At 33.2% G+C, this 21,904-nt stretch overlaps 2 protein-coding genes and 2 pseudogenes across 2 annotated transcripts; 1 reads left to right on the plus strand and 3 right to left on the minus strand.

The window, feature by feature from the left end:
- Positions 1–3,337: 3,337 nt before the first annotated feature.
- LOC144425683 (melanoma-associated antigen D2-like) lies at positions 3,338–5,073 on the plus strand. Its single transcript, XM_078115192.1, has one exon. The coding sequence runs from the start codon at positions 3,380–3,382 to the stop codon at positions 4,019–4,021; it is 642 nt and encodes a 213-aa protein (XP_077971318.1). The 5' UTR covers positions 3,338–3,379; the 3' UTR covers positions 4,022–5,073.
- Positions 5,074–7,936: 2,863 nt separating this feature from the next.
- Positions 7,937–15,923, minus strand: LOC144425799 (magnesium transporter MRS2 homolog, mitochondrial-like). The gene is made up of 12 exons (XM_078115469.1): positions 15,785–15,923; positions 15,338–15,408; positions 14,690–14,726; positions 14,014–14,126; positions 12,876–13,079; positions 12,208–12,338; positions 12,013–12,129; positions 10,755–10,923; positions 10,241–10,323; positions 9,787–9,904; positions 9,485–9,595; positions 7,937–9,411 (listed from the first exon to the last, which is right to left on the minus strand). The coding sequence occupies exons 1-12, from the start codon at positions 15,894–15,896 to the stop codon at positions 9,277–9,279; spliced, it is 1,401 nt and encodes a 466-aa protein (XP_077971595.1). The 5' UTR covers positions 15,897–15,923; the 3' UTR covers positions 7,937–9,276.
- A 7-nt stretch (positions 15,924–15,930) lies between these two features.
- Positions 15,931–18,955, minus strand: LOC144425800 (phospholipid scramblase 1 pseudogene; annotated as a pseudogene).
- Positions 18,956–19,080: 125 nt separating this feature from the next.
- On the minus strand, positions 19,081–21,316 carry LOC144425801 (phospholipid scramblase 1 pseudogene; annotated as a pseudogene).
- Positions 21,317–21,904: the final 588 nt, after the last annotated feature.

The raw sequence follows: 21,904 nt of genomic DNA on the forward strand, positions 1-21,904 counted from the left end.
AATCCGTGAGTCAGCATTCCTTGTCTTTTACTGGTCCCAAACTTTGGAATTCTCTTCCCTTAAATTTGAAGACGTTAAAGTCCAAAAAATCTTTTCAAAAACAAGTCAAGTCTCATTTAGTTTCCAAATATTAAATATTAAAAATTACTACTGGTGGTATTCGATGACAAAAACTTGGGACACTCCACACTTGCACATTATTGTTTTAATGAAAATGTTGAACAGCTATAATAATATTGTGCCACGACTATAATAATATCTTGCCACGACTTGGCCAGAACTAGTCCAGCACCAAAGAAATGGTATTGTGACATGCATGAGTATATATATATTTTTTTAAATATATAGGTAGCTAACGTACTCGGATGATATTTTCTTTAAATAACTGCACACATTCTATCACTTCACGCTCGTGTTTTTATCTTTTTCTAGCTGTGATGTCCCTATCATACACGCTTGGTCTTATGTTTGAGTGGTGGTATAAGGGTTGTAGATAGTACAATATTGTTCCTGCAAGGTTACTAATTATTGCAACTAGGCGAGCAGTAGAGCTATGTTGGATTCTCCCCTTCAGATTTTAATTTGCTGTGGGTCATTGTAATTGGATGTGGTTTTTATATCATTTATGTATGCATGCGTTTTATGTTAAGGCATGGTGTTTGAGTTGACTTGTTGGCCAAGGTATAGATAGTAAAATTTTGTGTGTTTTTTGCATGGTGTGATAAATTTTTTTCTGTCCCAAGCAGAATGTCATCATAGATCATCTATCCATCGCTATATAATGACAATACATCCCATTTAATTAAACAATTATTTTTTGCCTGTAATAAATAGTTCAGAGCGTTCCCCTTCACCCAATCATTGAAACATCTACTCGCAGTTTTATTTTTTGTTTTTCAGGTTACTTCAATGTGATTAAATGAAGTAAAACACATAAGGAAAAAAACAAAAAAAGACTCCCGATATCCTGTGAAATAACAACCTCATTCCCATATCCTTGTCTGAAATCAATACCCAAGAATGAAAAACCTCACTTAGACCCTTTGTAACCAATTTATTTCCACATCCTACTTTACTTAATTATAGTAATTTTACTGTTACCGGTAACTTAATTACTTATTACAATCTGGACTATAATTTGGCAATAATAGGCTCTAATTTGGGGAATGAAATGGTCTCGCCCACCTCTTCATGCACCCAATTCTGGCAACTTTGGTTGGGCAACTTGGCATTTGACTCCAACTATAATCAGCTTGGCAATATGTTTTCAATAGAATCTTCCTTTTATATACCTAATTAACGATTAGAAGAGCGATCAATTTGGCAATGGCAACCATTACAAAAATATCAATATGGTGTGGCAGATAATTTTCTTTTCTAGTATTTATTTTTTTGTTTACTGTATAGTATACCCTAAATTTATCGCGTTTCATTCTTACTTAAATAACTTCTCAGTGGTTGTGTGTGGCTGGTGGGTGCATGTGAGCGTGTGTGAAATAACTTGATAATTTTAGGTGAGTAAACACGTACCACTTCCTCTTGGCAAAACCTTTCATCTTATATTTTGTACGTTATAATCCTTATCTAAGGTTTTGTTTGCTCCCCTGATTTCATAATCAGATTTTATTTATTTGTTTTTATCTGTCAAATGTATTGTTATGCTGATTATGGAGTCGAAATAAACTTATACTTATACTTACTGTATTGTTTGTTTTCGGAAGCATGGACTTGGTGGTGGAGGAAGCCGTAACCGACCAGCGGTTACGTGAACCACCCAACGACGGCGAGGAGTCCAGCAATCCTCTCGCACATAACCATCCCTGCATGGGATTCGAACCTGCGAACCCACGCAGAGTAGTTAGAGATGCGGTGGCGAGCGTATTCCTAACGCTTAGCCCGTTGAGCCACACCGCCGCGCCATTGGTTCGTTGTGAGTGATAATTAACTATGTTTTGAATATACAAGCCTCAAGAAAATTCATAATTATCAAGTTGAGAAAGCAACATACAGACATACGGGTCCATACAAACTTTATGAGTGTGCATAGCCGATATCATTAATTCGCGATACCGGTACGTACGTACCGTATAAGTTGAAAGTAATATTTACGTTAGACTTTAGAGGCTTCAAATGTTTGAAAATTTATGCGTTAATAAAAAATTCGTGTATTTTATCCAAGTTATGTTCAAATTTCAGACGGTACCAGTACGGCTGACAGACTAGTCGAGTTGTCGGTGTACCGTAGTCGAGTTGTCCGCCTCCCCGGTAGACTACGGTACCTAGAAGACGTGATGGGTAAATTTTGTCGTGAAAAGCGCGTTTTATAACATTCCTAGCATAACAGTCAGTCAGTATAAAGTTATAAAATATTAGTCTCCCCAAGGACCATTTGATCATTATTTTGCTGCACAGGAAGTGGACTCGTGCATCGTTTTGACTCGCACAGTTTGTGGAAGTTTTCATTATTTTACATTCAAAAGTTATTGCCTGATTTTAAATTGTGTATGTTATTCAGCTGTTTTCGGTGGATGGGCGCGTACTTTCACCTCTTTTAATATAGTCGCCGAACTCAAGTGAAATAGTTAACATTTTGCTGCTCTGTGTGTTTCACCTTTTCGAACTTATCGATTTGCAAGTCGATTCAGCTGCAAAAAAGAAATTTAATGCTGCTAAAATTATAAATTTTTATCAAAGTTTGAGTGACGAAAACCTTCCCAACTTACCATCACATGCCAAAAGAATGACCTGCTTGTACGGTTGTTTAGATCCACATTCTGACATACATCTGTGAGCAAACATTTTCAGTCATGAGTGCGTAATTGCGAATGCGATGTACCAAATTGAAGCAATGTTTTAAATCGCACTCATCTACAAAAACACAACTAACTTATGTTGCCATTTCGTTTTTATATATATATATTGCAATGAGGCTGTGCTTTCCAGATAAGCAAGTAACTTTATTAGTTACTTTCAGCTATTTCCCCATTGAAAATTCTGCTTTTAATTGCTGGGGTATTCTATCACCTAACTATTATAATTATTAATTTCAATGCATAACAAACTGTGATGCTATGTGTATCTAGAATGAATTTTGCAGCCTAATGTTCCCAGGGCGATTGAGCGTGCTTGAATCCCAGCAAGTCTCATTAGCCCTACGCTATTTTTAGTCAGCTTGAAACTTGATAGAGGCCGACTCAGCAGCTAAACATTCTTCATAACTAGCCTACCGCCTCACCGATATCCACAGGATTTGTCTGTTTTTTTTTCTATGCGAATTATTTGTTTAATTTCTACATTTACCGTTTACGAATTTCCACTTTAATATTAATGAGGGATATGTTTTATACATTTCACAGCATAGGCTTCATGTGAAATCAATATGTCTGCCATAAATACAGATGATGAAGATATTATGCGTCGAGCTAATGAATTAGTTTATCTTATGCTTATACGTGAGCAGAGTAAAACACCTGTGAAGCGACCTGATGTCATGAAGCATGTACTTAAAGAACAAAAAACTGCATTCAACAATGTTATGAAGGCTGCAAATGATAAACTTGTAAAAGTTTTTGGAATGGAGATAGTTGAAATTGGAGAAGGAACAAAGAAGGCTTACATTTTACGCAACAAACTTGATCAGCTTCTAGTGCCTGGCCAAGACGAAGCTAAACGCGGTCTTCTCTTCATAATTTTGACTCTGATATTTATGTCAGGGAATGTTATGCAAGATGGTCCATTCTGGCATGCATTGAAGAAGCTGGGGATTGAACCCACAGTTCGCCATGCTGAATTTGGGGATGTGAAAAAGCTGATAATGAATGAATTTGCAAGACAAATGTATCTTGATGTTACACGCACTCCAGGAAGTGATCCACCTCAACACAGCTTCAAATGGGGACCAAGAGCATATCAAGAAGTAACGAAGTTGAGATTGCTTGATTTTGTAACCGAACTGTATGAAAAATCAGATTCCACTGTTTGGAAATCTCAGTACAGGGATGCAACACAACCCAGTGACTGATTTAATAAAGTACTTGAGATTTTCACATTAAAGTCGATCCTGATAAAAATGCAGGGAAGGTTATTCAAGAGTGAAATGAAGGAAGCTGAATCTTTACTGAGCACAAATATGTGCAACTGAAACTTTGTTGCCTTATTTTAATTATTCTTCAATGAGCACAAGTCAACCTACTTTTTCACAACAGAGATAAACACAATCTCAGAGTGAAATAATACCAATAATGTTTTTGATTTAAACCACCAGCTATTAATTTGAGATATTTCACACTCCTGCGCATTATGATTCTCAGAATAAACAGCTATCAAATATATGTAGCTACTTGAACTAGATCAGTGTTTCATATCTTTTCAGTGCTATAGACCCTTTTTGATGACAAGTTGCCTGGAAGTTGTGAACCCCTATCAAAACAGGTCAATACTGTTATATGCAAGTTGATATTATTTGTACTCTACATAAATGAGATACACAGGAACAGACTGTGTCAAATGTTTTGTTGAACTTCATTTTTGAAAAAAAGCCTTTTTATTGATATGGGCGAGATTTTCTACTGTTTTATTTAGAGGTGCCCCTGATTTGTTGACTTTTGTGGTCTGACTGGAAACAAATGTTAATTAATTTCAATTTGCTATTATGCATGCAATGCTCGTGGGCACAGATTGTGCACAACTGACTGATCTAGATAAATTAAAATTTATCACACCTTGCATTTGACACTAGAAGGAGCCATCATTAGTCTGGGAGCTTTACAATTCCTAAATGCTCCATGTGCCAGCATAGCCCCCCACTCCCCAATTTGTTACAAGCCTGTTGGAATAAAGATATCTTAGGCCGCAATACCAAATTATGGTAAGAGCTCACGCTCACCATTGGATGCGAGCAGGTGTAGTTACTCTTGCAAAAGTCACTTTCATTGAGATCCTATGAAATATCGATTTTGTTTTACCGTAGTTTTGGAATTTACATTCTTCTTTTTGGGTATGCATACTTTTTTTTATTTCATGTGTGTTTGCTGGAGGAACTGCACTAAATCTTGCAATGTCATGTTTACTTGATTAAGGGTTAAGTTGAGCACAGAGACTCAGAATTGCTTAGCGGATCAGGAAACAGAAACCATAAAGAAATTTACAGATGTTTCAACGAAATGGCCAGCATCCAAGGATATGAGTCTAGGGGTGGGCAAAATCGAATATTTATTTCGAATCGAAGTCGAATAACGAATATTTTTTATACACAACAGGAGGTCCAGAACGTCGGTCGATACTCCCTTTGGAAATTAATAAAGACATTGAAAAATCGGCTACAAAGCGTTTTATTTACTGGTTAATTTCGTCATATTTACTGATTATTTTCGTAACGTGACCGTTTTTGCGGCGATATATAATCTATATTGCCGCCCTTTCTGTTTTTTGCAAGTATTAATTCTTTCGGGTCGGCGGACATCGAAGTTTATATTTCGGATTTACCCGTGCATTCACGTTGGCAACAGCTGTTAAAACCATTAAGAATTGATTTCAAAACCCAAATTAATATTATTCCATTTTTTATCATTTGTGTTGGCTTTCATATTACTTATCAACGTTTGTAAATTTACGGTAATATCATTATCGATACCGGGACGCAGATATTTATTAAGACAATACCGCAATTAACTTTGCTATGCTTTTCTGTGGTGTCTATGCTACTTTACAGATAAACCTCGCAAAGCTGCGATTGCGTCAATCCCGAATGTTATTTAAAATAGTGACTAAATAATTCGGCAATAAAGGCATTTCTGCGTGGCCATATGACGTTAATAAACAGCACTTCTTGAATGATAATTTACATATGCAATCTAATGCTGAAAAAAAATTGCGCTTTTGTGCCTAATAGATGGACAGGCGTCAATTATAACTAACTCTTTCAAATTCTGACGTTTTCTTTCAGCAAACCACGCGATCATTATAGCTTATATCGTTACAGAGTAATTCACAATTATTATTACGGAATTTGCAAATTCACTTCTACTTCTCTTGACGATTTTGATAATGTCACGCCCTATTTATTACTGCAAAAATGCTCAAAATAATAAATATAACGAATGTAATCATTTCCGATGATACAACAATTCGTAAACAGTGCGCGTTGTTACATCGAAATTGCATGCCCGAGTGAAATGTTTACATTTTCGAAACATTACTTGGTCAAGAACGAAAGGGATCACTAAAGAATTATTTGAAAGTACATTAAAAGAAATATGTCCTGCCATTTCTTTTCTGGTCATAGCTTGATCGTGTTATACTATGTATGGTTTCACGCAAAAGTTAATTCAACTTTTAATTTTCGTTAAACAAATTTATGTTTGGTTAATGCATGAAACGGCTAATCACGTGCCGCCAATCATAAGGAGTTTAAAATCTGGGATATTTATTTTGAATATCTGATTTGACGTTTCTAAATTTAGGGAACGGTGCCGGCACCTTTTTTGCAAAATAGGGAGTTGATATGAACGATTGAAACGCAAAGAAAACAAACAAGAGAGCTGTGCTCAAATATATGGACACGTTAACCAGAGCGAAGCAGTATTTACCTTTGACGCCACCGGTACCATACAAAAAATTCCGAGTTTCGCGTAGAAATAATTTACAGAATCAAACCGGACAGCCAGTGTTCCCATGGATAAAATAATACAGCGAAATTGTAGACGAAATATCAGATTTCATGCGAAATTTAGAAATAAATAAAAGTAAAAGCCTTCTGGCAAAAAAATCAATCTTTACTCACTGAAAATTTCAGAGCAATTGGTCCAGATTCGAAGAGAAAATTCGATTTTTTAAAAATAATGGAGACAACTAATAACAATAACAACGTAATATTAAAACGATCGTTATGTCTACTGAACGTGTCCAATGGTGACCGTACATTTGAACCCATGTGTATATCCGCGGGTTCAATCAATATGCTCGTGCTAAAACCCATGGGTTAGGTTAGTATGAGTACAAATATCCGTAAAACCAAAAAAAATTCCATAGGTGCAATGGCATGCAAGTGCAATTGTCGTGGGTTCAAATGTAATGGAACCGTGTCCAATAACACCACAACGCAAAGACGATTTTTCAAATTTGTCTGTTAGCGAGCGTCGTAGGTGAATTCTCGCGCAATTCACGATCGGTTCAGAGACGTTCTGTGTCCAAGTGAAGCGGCGCAGATCACGTGGTACCCCATATTCGAATAGTAAAATGCCATTCGAATAATTTAATATTCGATTCGCTATTCGAATATTTTGCCCAGCCCTAGACATGACAAAATGGAATCACACAGTCACACCACTTTACCCTAAAAAGCCCAACCTTATCTAGTCAGTGATTAGTTGAAAGTTAAAAAATCCACTTGGGGGGAAAACACGCAAACCGCATTGATTAAAAGTAAAAACATATGATCTTCTCCAATCCCCACACACTTGTGATGTAAATTACAAAATTTCCCATTCCTGCTACCGTGGTTGATAAGTCTGGTATTTTTTTAACTTGTTGTTGTCATACTGATGCAGACTAACAAAAACATTGGCAGAATGACGTCAGTATTTCAATGCCAAAAGAGTGGTATGTAATTTTTACTAGTTTCTGCTGTCCGCAAATAAAATGATGAAACTCAATTGGCAACTCACAAACAATGGGTGCCAACTTCCTTAGCTGAGCATGATACATTGACATACCTCCCTTTCAAATATAGCCTACTCCTCGATACACATTGGATATCGGTTCCTAAGGTTTTACATTGCCACAGATAAGTGGTACATAAATATTTTTTTTTAAGAATGTTTGTTCCAAGCAAGGTCATGAGAACTCAGTCAAAAATGAATGAGAGGGCAACTGACACTACGAACAATGATATGTGATGTGTTCCCCAGTAAATAAGACCTAGTCAATGACGCAAAATTTTTAACCAAATGGGTATCGGTTTTCATATTTTGTATATTTAAAAATCTTGTAATTTTGATAAATGAAAATAAAAGAAATCCCCCAAAATGAGCCCTAGTGTTATTTTTCGGAAAAAAATTAAAAAAAAAGACAGTCTTATTTTCGGAAGAAACACGGTAGGATCAGAGTACAAACTATTTATCAGCTCAGTATTAATGTGGAATTGCATAGAATTTTTTTGTCTAGTAGTCCGGTACACTGACTAAATGGATGAGAGTTCACAGCCTATTGAGAATGGCGCTGAAAACTTTGTTTGGAGGGACAGGAGCCAGTTTGCAGTTCTGACAACAATCATATCTATTGAAATCAGATCAACGCACCAAATATTTAACAGTTGGGATTCATTTATTCAAATCACATTTTACCAGATTATTGTTCAACAGTTGTCCAAGTATGATTTAAATATTCTTCAATATATCTAATTTTGTTCAGTTTAGGTCACAAAATGAAATAGTAGAGAAAGGTTCAGAATACTACTGTTAAGGGCATTTATCAAATCTTTGAAAAAAAAAATTTCCGTTATTTGATATACACAATCCTAACTGAAAAATTATTTTCCTTCCAGGGTACTAAAAAAGTAAATTGAAATCGATTCTTGAGTATTAATTTAGAGCGGTAACAAATAACTGTGGCAAAAAAAGCTCGTGATACGATGATAGATATTCAGGAGTTGAACAATGGCACAATGAATCATGACTCATACTTTGACAATAGAGCGTGAGTCTGAATAAATTTAACAAAGAAATTATGTAATGATCACACCTCGATTCAAGTGTAATGAAACACTTTGGCCTACTTTTTGATTTTACCTTTACGCTTATAACCCAACTATCACACGACTATGAATGACTGAGCATGTCATATTTCACTCATCTTTTATATAAGTCCAAAAATAGCTTAGTCACTATGGAAATCAATGAGGCATTACTGTGATGCACCTATAGTTTTGTGATCAAGCAAGTGTGGGTCGTACATGTCAGCTTATAGACTAAACAAGCAGTTCATTGACCTAACAAGGGGACGAGATATTAAACAAAATTTATCTACGATTTAAACTCAAACCTCGTAGCAACAAAGAACATCACAAACAATAGTCAGGAACAAAAGAGTTTTAACAAAACATGAGACTCGTTGGTCAAACAAATGGGGCAGTTCGTTGGTGTGTTGTTATAGGTTACTATTGGCAAAGTGCAGGTTGTTAAACACAAATTCAATATAAATAATAAGAAGTATCACAAACAGAAATGGAACGAAAATAACAATGAAATATATGTGAATAAAACCAGCATAAAACATTTATTAAAAATACGGTCTTTTTAAAATGCGTTGAATGAGTGAGCAATAAGTTCTTACTGATGATATGCTTGGTTTGGAACCATTATTGCGTATCGAAGGTAACTTAGGCGTGAATTGTTTCGTGTCAACATTGATTCCCTGAAAAACAAACGAGCGTAAGACTTGCTATCTACTCATTATGAATACTTATAGCAATGTGATGAACTCTAACCTTCATGGCCAAACTTTTTGGGCTCCTTTTCATGTACCTTAGTAAAGACATCCACACAATTCCAGAGAAGAAATACATACTGCCTGTTATTATCCAGAAAGCTTTAGCATCCTTAAAAATAAAAACACGATTTTACAATTCAAACAAAGCCCAAAATGGTGAAATGATGAATGAACCTGGAATTCATGCTATTCTATGTTAAAAAACTGACATTCACAAAGTGAAATAAAACTACAAAAATGACTTGACATTTTGAAATATTCTACTTTGATATGTTGTATTCATATCTAGTTTTGACTTACTTCTTCCAAAGACGAATTTAAATTCATTCCAAATGCCACACCAACCATTCCACAGATGGTCAATGCAAACATTCCCATAGTTAATTGAAGTTCATACTTCAGTAACATGTTCCGATGACTGAAAATAATTAACCAATGATGAATATAATAAAGAGGTTAAAACAAGGTATCGCAAATAAATGCAGCACTTGGATAAAAGCATTATCATAACACTTGTTTGGCTGAAAAATCATTTACTCAATTTATGCTTATGACAAACAAAGCAAAAATCATATTTTTAGATTTCATTAGCTACTTTTACTGGGCCATGTTCAGAGCCAATGCATGATTAAACATCATATATAAAAAGAACACTGGAAAGATGTAATATTCAAGTAGTTAATATTCTAAAAAAATTTCTGCCTACATTACATAGTCATCATTTTACAAATTAATGTAAATTAAATAAGCTAACCTGTCCAAATTAATCAATATTGCACTATTTGAATCATCAATGGCTTGCTTCAATTCTGTAACTTTATTTACAATTTCTTCACCCTGAATAATAGTGATAGAATGGTGTTGTGAAAGTATATTGAGAATAAGAATTACAAAGAGCATAACAAAAAAAGGAACATATTAAAAATTAGATTACAGTAAAGCAAAGGTTTCCAAGACAATCCTGCCTTGGCCTATTTTTAAGCTCCTAATCACTCTCCCAGGCTATGCATAAAAACTTTATTTGTATTTGTAATCAAATATTCAACAGGACATTTGTTTGTGAAACGCGTAACTTGTACCCTAGATTTTGTTGGTTTTGAACAGTTTATAACGTATGCGTATATATGCATTACAACAATACTATATAAGGTAAAAAATAAGAGGGAGGAGGCACTAAAGCAATATATTTCTAAAAAAACAACTTCCACACATCAGAAATAAGCATCACAAATTAGCTGAAAAATTTTCTCTATACACTACATACTGACCTCTTTAAGATATGAATCCAACAGTAATTCCATTTCATCAAGGAGATTTATTCGAAACTGTGTTTGTTTCTGTGTAGGTTTGATATGATGTAAATGGTTATCTGTGTGATCGTCATTGCCAAATATTGCATTGGGAGTAAATACATATACAGTGTATAAGCTTGAAGAACTAAACAAGAATATAATATGAAATGGAAACTGTTTTTTAAACATTCTAAGGTCTAGTGTAATATATTGCCAAATATTCAATTGAATATACAAAATAAAAGTGAAACAATAATTAAATGAATGAAATTTCCTAATTTCTAGTTATCGCTTGTATAAAAGATTCAAATTTTGCCCTCCCTGAAACTTTATAGATATTTGAATATATTTTCCAATGATTGACCTGAGTCCCACATGACTTATGGATGTGACTTCCTGATCATTCTAATTACCTACGCTTAACTAAATATCAATCAATGAAGTCATGAAATATCCAAAAACCATAGAATTTGCATATCTTTTTCAATCAATTCCATTTCAAGATATTAAAACGGCAAAACTAAGTTGATTGAAACATGGATGGTGAAAAAATGTCACAATATAGCTAACATAGCTTCGTCCATGTCAGAGGTGTTCAAAAATAAATAAATAGGTTGTAATACTGTATACTTATATTATATATTTATATTGAAAAACTGCCTCAACTTATTAAATTAAGTATTTTCTCATATAGCTCATAAGTCATAATAATAATGAAAATTACTCGATATTATCACAAGGTTCGACACTGATACAAAGATCTTTCAAAATAAAATGAAAGTGAAACAATAATTGAATGAATGAAATTTCCGTATTTTCTCATTGCTGTATATAAGCATCAAATTTTCCTCTCCCTAACACTTTATAGATATTTGAATATATTTTTCAATGATTGACCTATGTCCCACATGACATACAGATGTGACTTCCTGATGACTCTAATTACCGACGCTTAACTAAATATCAATCAATGAAAAGTCATGAAATACCAAAAAACCATAGAATTTGCATATCTGTTTCAATCAATTCCATTTCAAGATATTAAAACGGCAAAACTAAGTTGATTGAAACATGGGTGGTGATAAAATGTCACAATATAGCTAAAATAGTTTTGTCCATGTCAGAGGTGTTCAAAAATTAAATAAATAGGTTGTAAAAATGTATACTTATATTATATATTTATATTGAAAAAATTATTTGAATTAAGCATTTTTTCATATAAAAAAAAAATTACTCGATATTATCACGAGGTTCCACACTGATACAAAGATCTTTTAAATCTTCTTCATATTCAAGAATATCGTCCAACATCTGACAATATTCTTTAACAATCGTTGAAAATTTGTTCAACCTGCAGAAAGAGAGATAAATTTAGTAAATAAATAAGAAAAACCATCACAGCTCAATTAAACGTGGTAATCTATCTTACATTGAATTATACTGCAGTAGTATATGTACAAGAGACCGATCTACATCCATATTAGTGGGATCAGTCAAAGTTTGAAGAAGTTGTTCAATAGTTGGTTCTAATTCCTGCAAATCTGCAGTCATTGAATTTATCTGGAATGTCATTAATAAAATATTTCAATAACGTCATTAGAGAAAAGTTATAGAAGACGATTTTTAGGACCTACATTTAATGAGCAATACTGGTCAGTGGTAGACAAATAGAATAGTGGAATTTCCTTATGTGATATAAAAGATTATCACAATTCACAATGACATAATATACATTCCCCTAAAGCTTGAATCATTCTGTAAAATATAAATTGAAGACAAATAAGGGAAAATGTGTTGGAATTGAACTGACTTTTTTTAAAGTGTATTTCAAAAAAGTTCAATTTATCAACTTTTTCATCCAAATATGGCATGGCATTCTGTACCTAACCGTTTTATATTTTCAATTATAACTTACTAGAATAACAATATAGTTCGAATGAATTAACTTTTTGAAGAGAAATATAGGTGGGTAATTTGGTGACTGTATGCAGCTACATATCTAAAAAGCCATTCATATTTGCTAATTCATATTACATTGTTACAAAGAAATATCGCTATAATTTTAACATTGGATAAAATAAAGTAGGCGGAACTTACACCAAATGATAAAATTGCTTCTAATACTCTATACTCAAATGGCAAGTGCTTCGTATGAAGTTTATTCTCTGTTAGTGTGTCTGGTAAATTCTTACAAAATAGTCTGAGTTTGTCATCTTCCACTGATTGTTGCAACTTCGGTGAGCTCAAGGCTGGTGAATCTATCAGCAGAAGAGCGTTTTGGCAGATGACAGCTTTCAATTTCTGGCATATAATTTAGGACAGACACTGTACACCAGAATGAATTTCAATATGACTGTACCAGAAGAATTATCAAAAGCATGATAAAACAACGCTTACATAAAAATATTTCAAAGCCGCAAATACCAGTAAGGTGGTAATATAAAATATTGAATAAATTTTTCATGAGGTTTTCACGCCCTCAACTCTTCACAAGACAAATGATAATCATTCAAAGTGGATTGATTTGCTCTGTCCAGTGTCCAGCCTACGTTAATCTTGTGTTACATGAATAAAACATTGTTGTAATTACTGACACATTTTGAAATGAGTTATGAACTAGTATTTGCAATGTAGAAAATTTCATTTTTTAATTCAATAAAAACCACATTCAGGCATTTTGTAAATTCAAATTACTTTTTCACCAGTCTAAGCTTATATTAGTGGTATTACATTGTATACATTTTCGTGTTTTTATGTGCATTGATACGGAAGAATGAAAAACAATTGGGTGTAACTTTAGACGCTAATTGTCACATGGTCTTTTATATGGCCTAAGGCTTACAACATGTTCACTGAGTGAATATGATATCTATATCACATGATTTGTCACAAGTTTCAAATGTATTCCCTAGATATGTGTACCAGGTTAGCGTTAGGCCATAACTTTATTCCGATTTTCCTTATTTTAATTGGGGACTGTCTGTGTTAGCCAAGTGGATATACGCCCTGCCCATAGGTTTCAGTCTTTCTACACAACTTGATGTAAAGTATGCGAACAAAATTAGTTACTTCCATATTAGTACACACACCTTTAGAACACTGATTCAAAATATTACACAACAGATAAGTTGGAAAATTATCATTTTCTAGTTGAAGTTTATCCGAAATACAAAATGCTTAATACTTTTGAGAAAATAATTTGATATAAAATACAGAAAATATGTGAACAATCTACCTGAATTCTTAGTATCATTTTAGAACTTCTTGCGCAGAGCATGTGAGAGTGTTGAAATCGTAAATCCCTCGCAGACAGACCAAGTTCATTGTAGAAAGTTAACTTCGGAACTTCTGAAAGGTAGAATTGAGTTGAATGAAAAAAATGAATCATTTGAGATTTTTTCAAGTACCAATACATATATGAAAGAAGCCACTACAGTATTTCCCCGGAATTAGGACCTACCCTGAAAATAAGACTTACCGTACCCCGAATTTTAAAAATGACCTTATTTTTTTTGGCCTGGTCGATAGCAAGAAATCTCTCCTACAAGTTTTAAATGATTGATAATCAATTGTTTTGCAGTTATCTTGATTAAAAACATGTTGTTCATAAGTAAATAGATATCGGTGTTCATATTTTGTATATTTGAAAATCTCGTAACTCTTTACTTTGTAATTCGATAAATGAAAATATAATATAAGCCCCGAAAATAGGCCCTAGTGTTATTTTTCGGAAGAAAATTGAAATAAGACCCAGTCTTATTTTTGGGGGAACTCGGTAGTTTTTGAAGGTCCAGAATCTCGATGGTTCATCTACACATTTTATAACATCTAAGATCAAAAACCATACAATATATAGGCCTACAACCAACATGCGCAACAATATTACCATTACCAAATCATAACACACCTACCATAGTTTGCAACACCTCCATCTGGATCGATATGATACTGAAAACAAATTTTTTGAAAGTAAGAACAATTAACATTTATAAACATCCATGTGTGAATAGTGGATATAAAACATACAAAAATACTGGATTAGTTCAGATATTTGAAAATATGCACATAAACCAGGAATACTGAATTTTGCAATTGATATACTATTAATTCAAAAGCAAAGATCAATAAACGAAAGCTGTGGCTAGCAGGTGGATGATTGATTCATGATATGTATTCAAAAACTACTGTAATCCAGGATATTATGACTAAAGGTAATGTTGATATATGGTAATATACGCCTACCAGTGAATAATAGATTCATGTGTGAAATGAAAACAATGGAAAGTTCCTATATTTATTGTCAGGCTAATGAATACAGACAGGAGGAAATAAAAATATATTATCTTTATGATAGTGATAGTTGATATGAGGTCCAAAATCCAGCGTTAAAGTCAGATGATAGGTATTGCCGTACATTTAACTCAATTTTTACAACAAATTTACAATTTATACTTGTTGTCTCGATGAAGCTGAGGACGTCAAGGAGAATATACCTAAAATCATTTACATTGCATAGCCATACTATACTGAGCGTGATATAATGAAATACAAACACTCACAACTTGAAATGTTGATTTTTTCTGTGATAACACAGATGAGGTGATTCCTGAACATGTCCTCTGTATTGAACCTATAAATAATAAATGGGAAACTTGATGGCACAACTTTATTTTGACAAACCAAACCAGTATTCAGAATGATAGCATTAGTGAAAACCTCTTTTAGAGTTTGTACAATAATAGAATGAACAAATTTGAAATCCATATAATATTCACGGATTGGATACAATAATATGTGACAATTTATCTGACACCAATTACCTTCAACCCATATTTTTACATTCCACGAACTACAAACACTTTCATTTTTGATAGATAATTATTTTGTTTGTACGCTTCATACATGTAAGTATATAAGCCATATAAGTAGAAAATGCATTTGGTGTTCAGTTTATACCAAACAATCAGATATTCAGTTGTGAAGCTAATTGATGAAAGAATACTCACCATTTAAACACCGTTTAGTATGAATGAATAAACCCTTGTATGTTTTATTAGCACAACTATGACAGAGTATTTTTCGCATACAATGAAGAACAGGAGTTCCACCAATATTCATAGTTCACATTATATTTATTTATACAAAATTATGATCTAAAAGTATTAGTGCAAGGTTAATATCAGTATATCGCAATAGTATATATATACTGTACATATAATCAATCTATTAGGCTATCGAAATTATTAAATAGCGATTAACTTTTGATTTCCTATTATAACTATAAGTCTACTACATGCATGCAGTCATGTTGACCAAAAATCGTCTATGAATTGACCATTGACACTAATATGAAGAATAATTCACAGAATTTATAATAAAATAGTATACCATCAACATTCATATTATTGAATTCAAAATAGATTATTGAACCAGAACAACCCAGAGTTTCAGAATTTGTTTGGTTACTGTGAATTTATTGTAGATTTCGTGCATTTTATAATAATACCAAGAGTCACTTATTTCCAATGCTATGAAGTCATCATAAACATGATCAATTTAATATATTTGAATAACTGACTCTTCTGCTAATAATATATGAAATGTCAGGTAAATTTCAATAGAGAAAAGAATTAGGTAATTACTGATAGTTACATCTCGGTAATAGTAAATAGCATCGATCATTAATGTGCAATAATGAAGTTTAACAGTCTCTGTACTCACACCACAATAAAAAACAAACAGTATAAGAGGTGCAATATATCCCTGAAAAAAAATTGTGCAAAATATTGAAAAGGTTTTATATGAATTGAATAGGTTTAAGTTGACATAATCTGTTGGCGCTTGGAATGTATTGTGCAAAGTATTGAAATGTTTTTTGTATATATGGATTGAATAGGTTTAAGTTGACAATGACATAATCAGTTGGTGCTTGGAATGTACAATAAATTAAATATAAAACGAGCTGAAATTTTTATAAGGTAATATCATAATTGGGACTTTAGTGAAAAGTACTTGTCTGAATCACACGCCGAAGTGGCACGTCCCCTTGATTGAGTTTGAAGTCCACGTTTGGCACGTCCCCTTGAAGTTATTTTAATGTATAGTAAAAAGGTTTTGTAAAGGGATCTAAATTATTATTTGAAATCAAATTACTATCGCTGGCGTTGATAAAGATGAAAATCAAGGCGATACATACAGATGACTATGGATGATGTTTAATATATTTATCCACAACGTATTCCGAAATTGAAATTTAGAAAAGCTGATACATTTTGAGTGGTTCTCAAAAAGAAATTTACGAGGTTTATTTTCTTCATTTCTATCCAAATTTTATGATTTAAATCAGTCATCTTTTGGGTAGAATTAAATAGGATTAGAATTTCAAACAATTATCATGATATAACAAAAAATAGTAAAATTTTGTTCCTGTGTATAGTTTTCTCAATGTTCATGTATAAAAAGAAAACACAGTTCAGTGAAATATGTGCAATGTACCGTATAAAAACTTTATGCAATAGGAAAATAACATAATCGGTTTAAAAACAAAATGTGTATGAAAGGTTGCAATAGATATGTGCTTGAGCAGAAAGATACAAAAACGATTTCTGCAGACGTCCACCTTAACCATTTGAAATATTTTCACAAAAATGAGGTTATTTTACAAAGAATCAAAAATAACGATATACCGTATGTAGAATTTGGCTCATAAAAAAGATCCAGAAATACAGAATATTTGAAAACAAATCCAAATGAGTTGACGAGTTGTAATTTACAAGTAATATGCTATTATCCAGTGACAACAGCATAATAAGCTATCCTTTGCATGTTCCTCAAAAAGCATATAATTTTTCATTAAAGAAATTGTGCTGAGATAAATTTGAAATACTAGACTACTTGGATACAAGTATCCTTGACAGTTTTTACAACTAAAAATGGAAGTGGAATGAAAAATGCAGAGGGTATCAGTCATAAGATTAGGAATATACATATTGAAAGTCACACATGCATACTACCGTAACTTTGTATAGCTAAATAAAGGTATATAATATAATAAATTACATTAATAAACTAGACACCCTATTTATGACACTTCAATATACTTATATGTTTAGAAATTAGTTCACTACATTGAATAATAACCTACTAGGTCACTTATTATATGGTGTAAAACTATACAATGAAACATTTCGATCAATTATCATCATGATCAGTCTCGAACCACATCATATCGATAAGGAAGGTTGCACCAAGAAGCAAAGCCTTTTCTTTCACATCCAAATCCATTGGGAATTGAATCCCAAAATTTGTAGCATCGGTGAACATTTCTTTAGTAAATCCAGCATACTGACGAGCAATTGTGCCAATGTGCTTAGATTCATCAGCTGAAAAAACTTCAAAAGGAGTATCGGCTGTACAGCATGGGCCAGAACACACGCAACACGGACCTTTGATAATCATAATTGTTTGGTCCTGAGCATTTTGTACTGCATAACGAGGCTTCCAGAAAGAACACATCTGCACAATCCTACCAATCTTCACGCCCACAGGTGCTTCAACATCAATGGTATATGCACAAGTGTCACCACTAACACACCAACAACAACCTGCACAGCACTTGAATTCACGATGAGCTCTTATTACTTCTTGGCCAAGGTTATCCACAATGTGCATGTCAAATCCACGGGAAGAACCACAACAAATTCTGTGGCAGAATTCAGACTCTTCATATGCAAAATAGCATTGCTGGCCGAGTGAATTTTTTATGGCATACTTGTTCTTTGTTTCTATTCCTGTCATTGCTTCAAACAGCTCGACTTTTTGATGAACAAGTACTTGGTCGAGCTGGGTCAAATATTCAAGACCAGGTGGACAGCCTAACATTGATTCTGGTTTCACCATCCACTGTGGTTGGGCTACAACGGCCCCTGCTGGGGAAGCCATAGGTATATGTGATGAATTCTGCATCTTTTTTTCTGTGACAGCAAATGGATGGAAAAAGCTAAATTAATCTAACTGCTAAAAAAAATGTTAAAATTTATTGTATAATATAATCCATGTAAACCTACAATTTTGGCTTAGTCAACAGCAAAGCAACATATTAATAATAATAGCCCACTTCCCTAACTTCAGAAAATCTTAGCATCTCAGTCTCCTATAAAAACTCGGCAATCTATAATCCCATAGTTGATATCAAGAGAGGAGTGTCATGATTCACATCGTGAATGCAGATCTTTCTTGGTGAATACCACAATTGATATCACTAGTGCTAATCTAATTGCTAATACATACAGTAATATCAACATCTGGAAATGGAAATATGCAATATTTAATACATTATTATAGATCAGAAAAGTATAGTTAAAATACAGCATGATAGTAGGTAAGGTAGTAAACAAAGAGATGTTTGTTTATGATAAACTGTTTATATTGAATAATTAATATGATAATTAATAATACAGCAATTATTTGTAAAATTTTCCAATATTGACATAAGCAAACTATACATTTTTTTACTATATTGTCCTGAGCCTGAGAAAATATTGATACAGAAATGGGCAAAAAGTTCAAATTTTGTCAACATAAACTTATAATACCAGGCATTTCCAAAAACCACTTGAAAATCTATCAATATTGAATGGATCTTCACAGGTGTTTCAGTATTGGAATTATGCAGTGACAAAACTTTTTTTTTATCCGAAAAATATTTCAAAACAATGATTGATACTAAGATACTGAGTTAGATATATAAACTAAGCATTATACCATCTATATACACAATTTGAAAGAAAAAATCTACACATTTGAATACAGAATATCATAAATAAATCAATAAAGTTCAGGAACTGAATACAATCTAGGAGTAGTTTATTAGGAAAAATACATTGGTTTCTGGATCTCTCTTTCAGTGCACTTGTTTTAAAGCATGAAGCTGTACAGATCAGGCAGGTAGCAATCATTTAAGGTAAAATGTATTAATATATGATAATCTTGGAAGAATCTGATATGAGCACAACTATGCATTGAAGAAATAAATCGCTTTGCACAAAGCATAGGCATACATGGATGCCCAAGGGGAATTGAATACTTATCAAATCGGTTATATGAGATATAGAAGACACCTGATTTTAGGGAAGAATTTCTAAGAATTTCATATATTATGAATCCCAAAATTATATTAAAAATAGAAAAACAATCAAAAAAAGTTTATTTCAACTATTTTTCAGCGCTAAATTCAATTATCATGAAGCTATATTGATTTGAGCAAATTCCCCTGGTAAACATAATCCAATTATAATATATTCGATATCCATATTTAAAAATATTATTTTGGAATGTATTTGGAGTAGTTAAATATTCAGATTTGGGCATCCTTCGGTAAAAAATTCAATGAGGGTAATTGGTTTGAAGGATTATATATCAGGTTTCAGTGCAATATATAGAAAACATCAAAAAATACAACATGAACTGTGAAATCATAATGAAGAATAAACTTGTGTAATGTGTAATAAAGTTGCAATATTGATTGTTATTTCATAAAAGAAATTGAAAATAAAATTTCCACATTATAATATTAATAAAATCATGTAATGGTAATAAACATCAACCTTCAATATGCCATGAACACTTCTAACTATATAAAAAAATGCAATATTAGTTAACGTTGAAAACATTATAATGAATGAGAATTATTTTTATAATATCTTCTTAATTTTTCATGTGAAATCACTGATTCTGATTTTCAAAGAACATCATGTCAATGAGAAATGTAGCACTCAACAACAGAGCTTTAACTTTGACATCCAGATCCATCGGAAAACTAATTCCAAAATTTGTGGCGTTGGTGAACATTTCTTTGGTCAATCCTGAGTATTGACGGGCCAGGGTGCCAATCTGTTGAGACTCATCCGCAGTGAAAACATTGAACGGAACATCCTCAGGACAGCAGGGACCAGCACAAATGCAACATGGCCCTTGAATCACAAGAACTGTTTCATTATTGGTGTTTTGAATCGCGTATCTAGGCTTCCAAGATGAATAAAGCTGAACAATTCTTCCAATGGGAACTCCTACGGGAGACTCCACAGAAACAATGAATGCACAACTATCACCTTTAATGCACCAACAGCACCCGACACAACACTTGAATTCACGACGAGCTCTGATTACTTCTTGATTAAGGTTGTCAACAATATGCATATCAAATCCTCTAGCATTGCCGCAGCAAATTCTGTGACAAAGCTCAGACTCTTCATACGCAAAATAGCACTGTTGGCCGAGATTATTCTTGATTGCGTACCTGTTCCTGGTCTCTATGCCTGTGAATGCTTCCAATAACTCGACTTGTTGGTGAATAAGAAGTTGATCAAGCTGGGTTAAATATTCTAAGCCAGGCGGGCATCCCACCATTGATCCGGGCTTTGCCATCCATTGGGACTGGAAATTGGTACCTTGTGGTGCCATTGGCACATTATTGCCAGTGCTCTGCATGATTTTAAGTTTAGGAATAAAACGTCTGAGAATGTGTAACAAAAGATAATATATTATCCATTATAGTATTTTTTAACAATACGGTCTAATTATGAAAATAGTGAAAAAGCTTGTTATAGGATATCGAAATGTCATATTTGAAAATGAAGCTCTAACTGTCTAATGAGAATATCAATCACAAGAATCATGGATTTGGATGAAAGTTCGAAGATTGAAAATGATTATTTTCTAATAGATTTATTGAAAAACAAAACAAAAAAAGATTCCAATTACCGAATTAACAATAAGCAGCAAAGAAATTTGCCTTTGAAAAGTGTGATGGCAGGATGGGTTTCTAAAAGAAGTATCGTACAGTAGAAGTCTAGTACGGTAATAGAGTAGTACCGGTAGCCTACCGTACTGCCGTAAGGTCGCTTCATCTAGCACAGGGTGGTCCAAGGTTGTCGGTCTCACGGGCCACACTACAATTTTTGTATTGTTCGCGAGTCACAATAATGCCAAGAATAGGTAAACAGTGCTTTACGGAGAAAATGCCGTTATAGTTTGACACCGACAGAACTTGCAGACATATTAAGCAAGCATTGTGGTATTTTTTCTCCCATATCTGGTCAAAAATTTGTTTGAATTGGTCAGCTTTC

The sequence above is a fragment of the Styela clava genome, chromosome 8 (genome assembly GCF_964204865.1).
Source record: "Styela clava chromosome 8, kaStyClav1.hap1.2, whole genome shotgun sequence".
NCBI lineage: Eukaryota > Metazoa > Chordata > Ascidiacea > Stolidobranchia > Styelidae > Styela > Styela clava.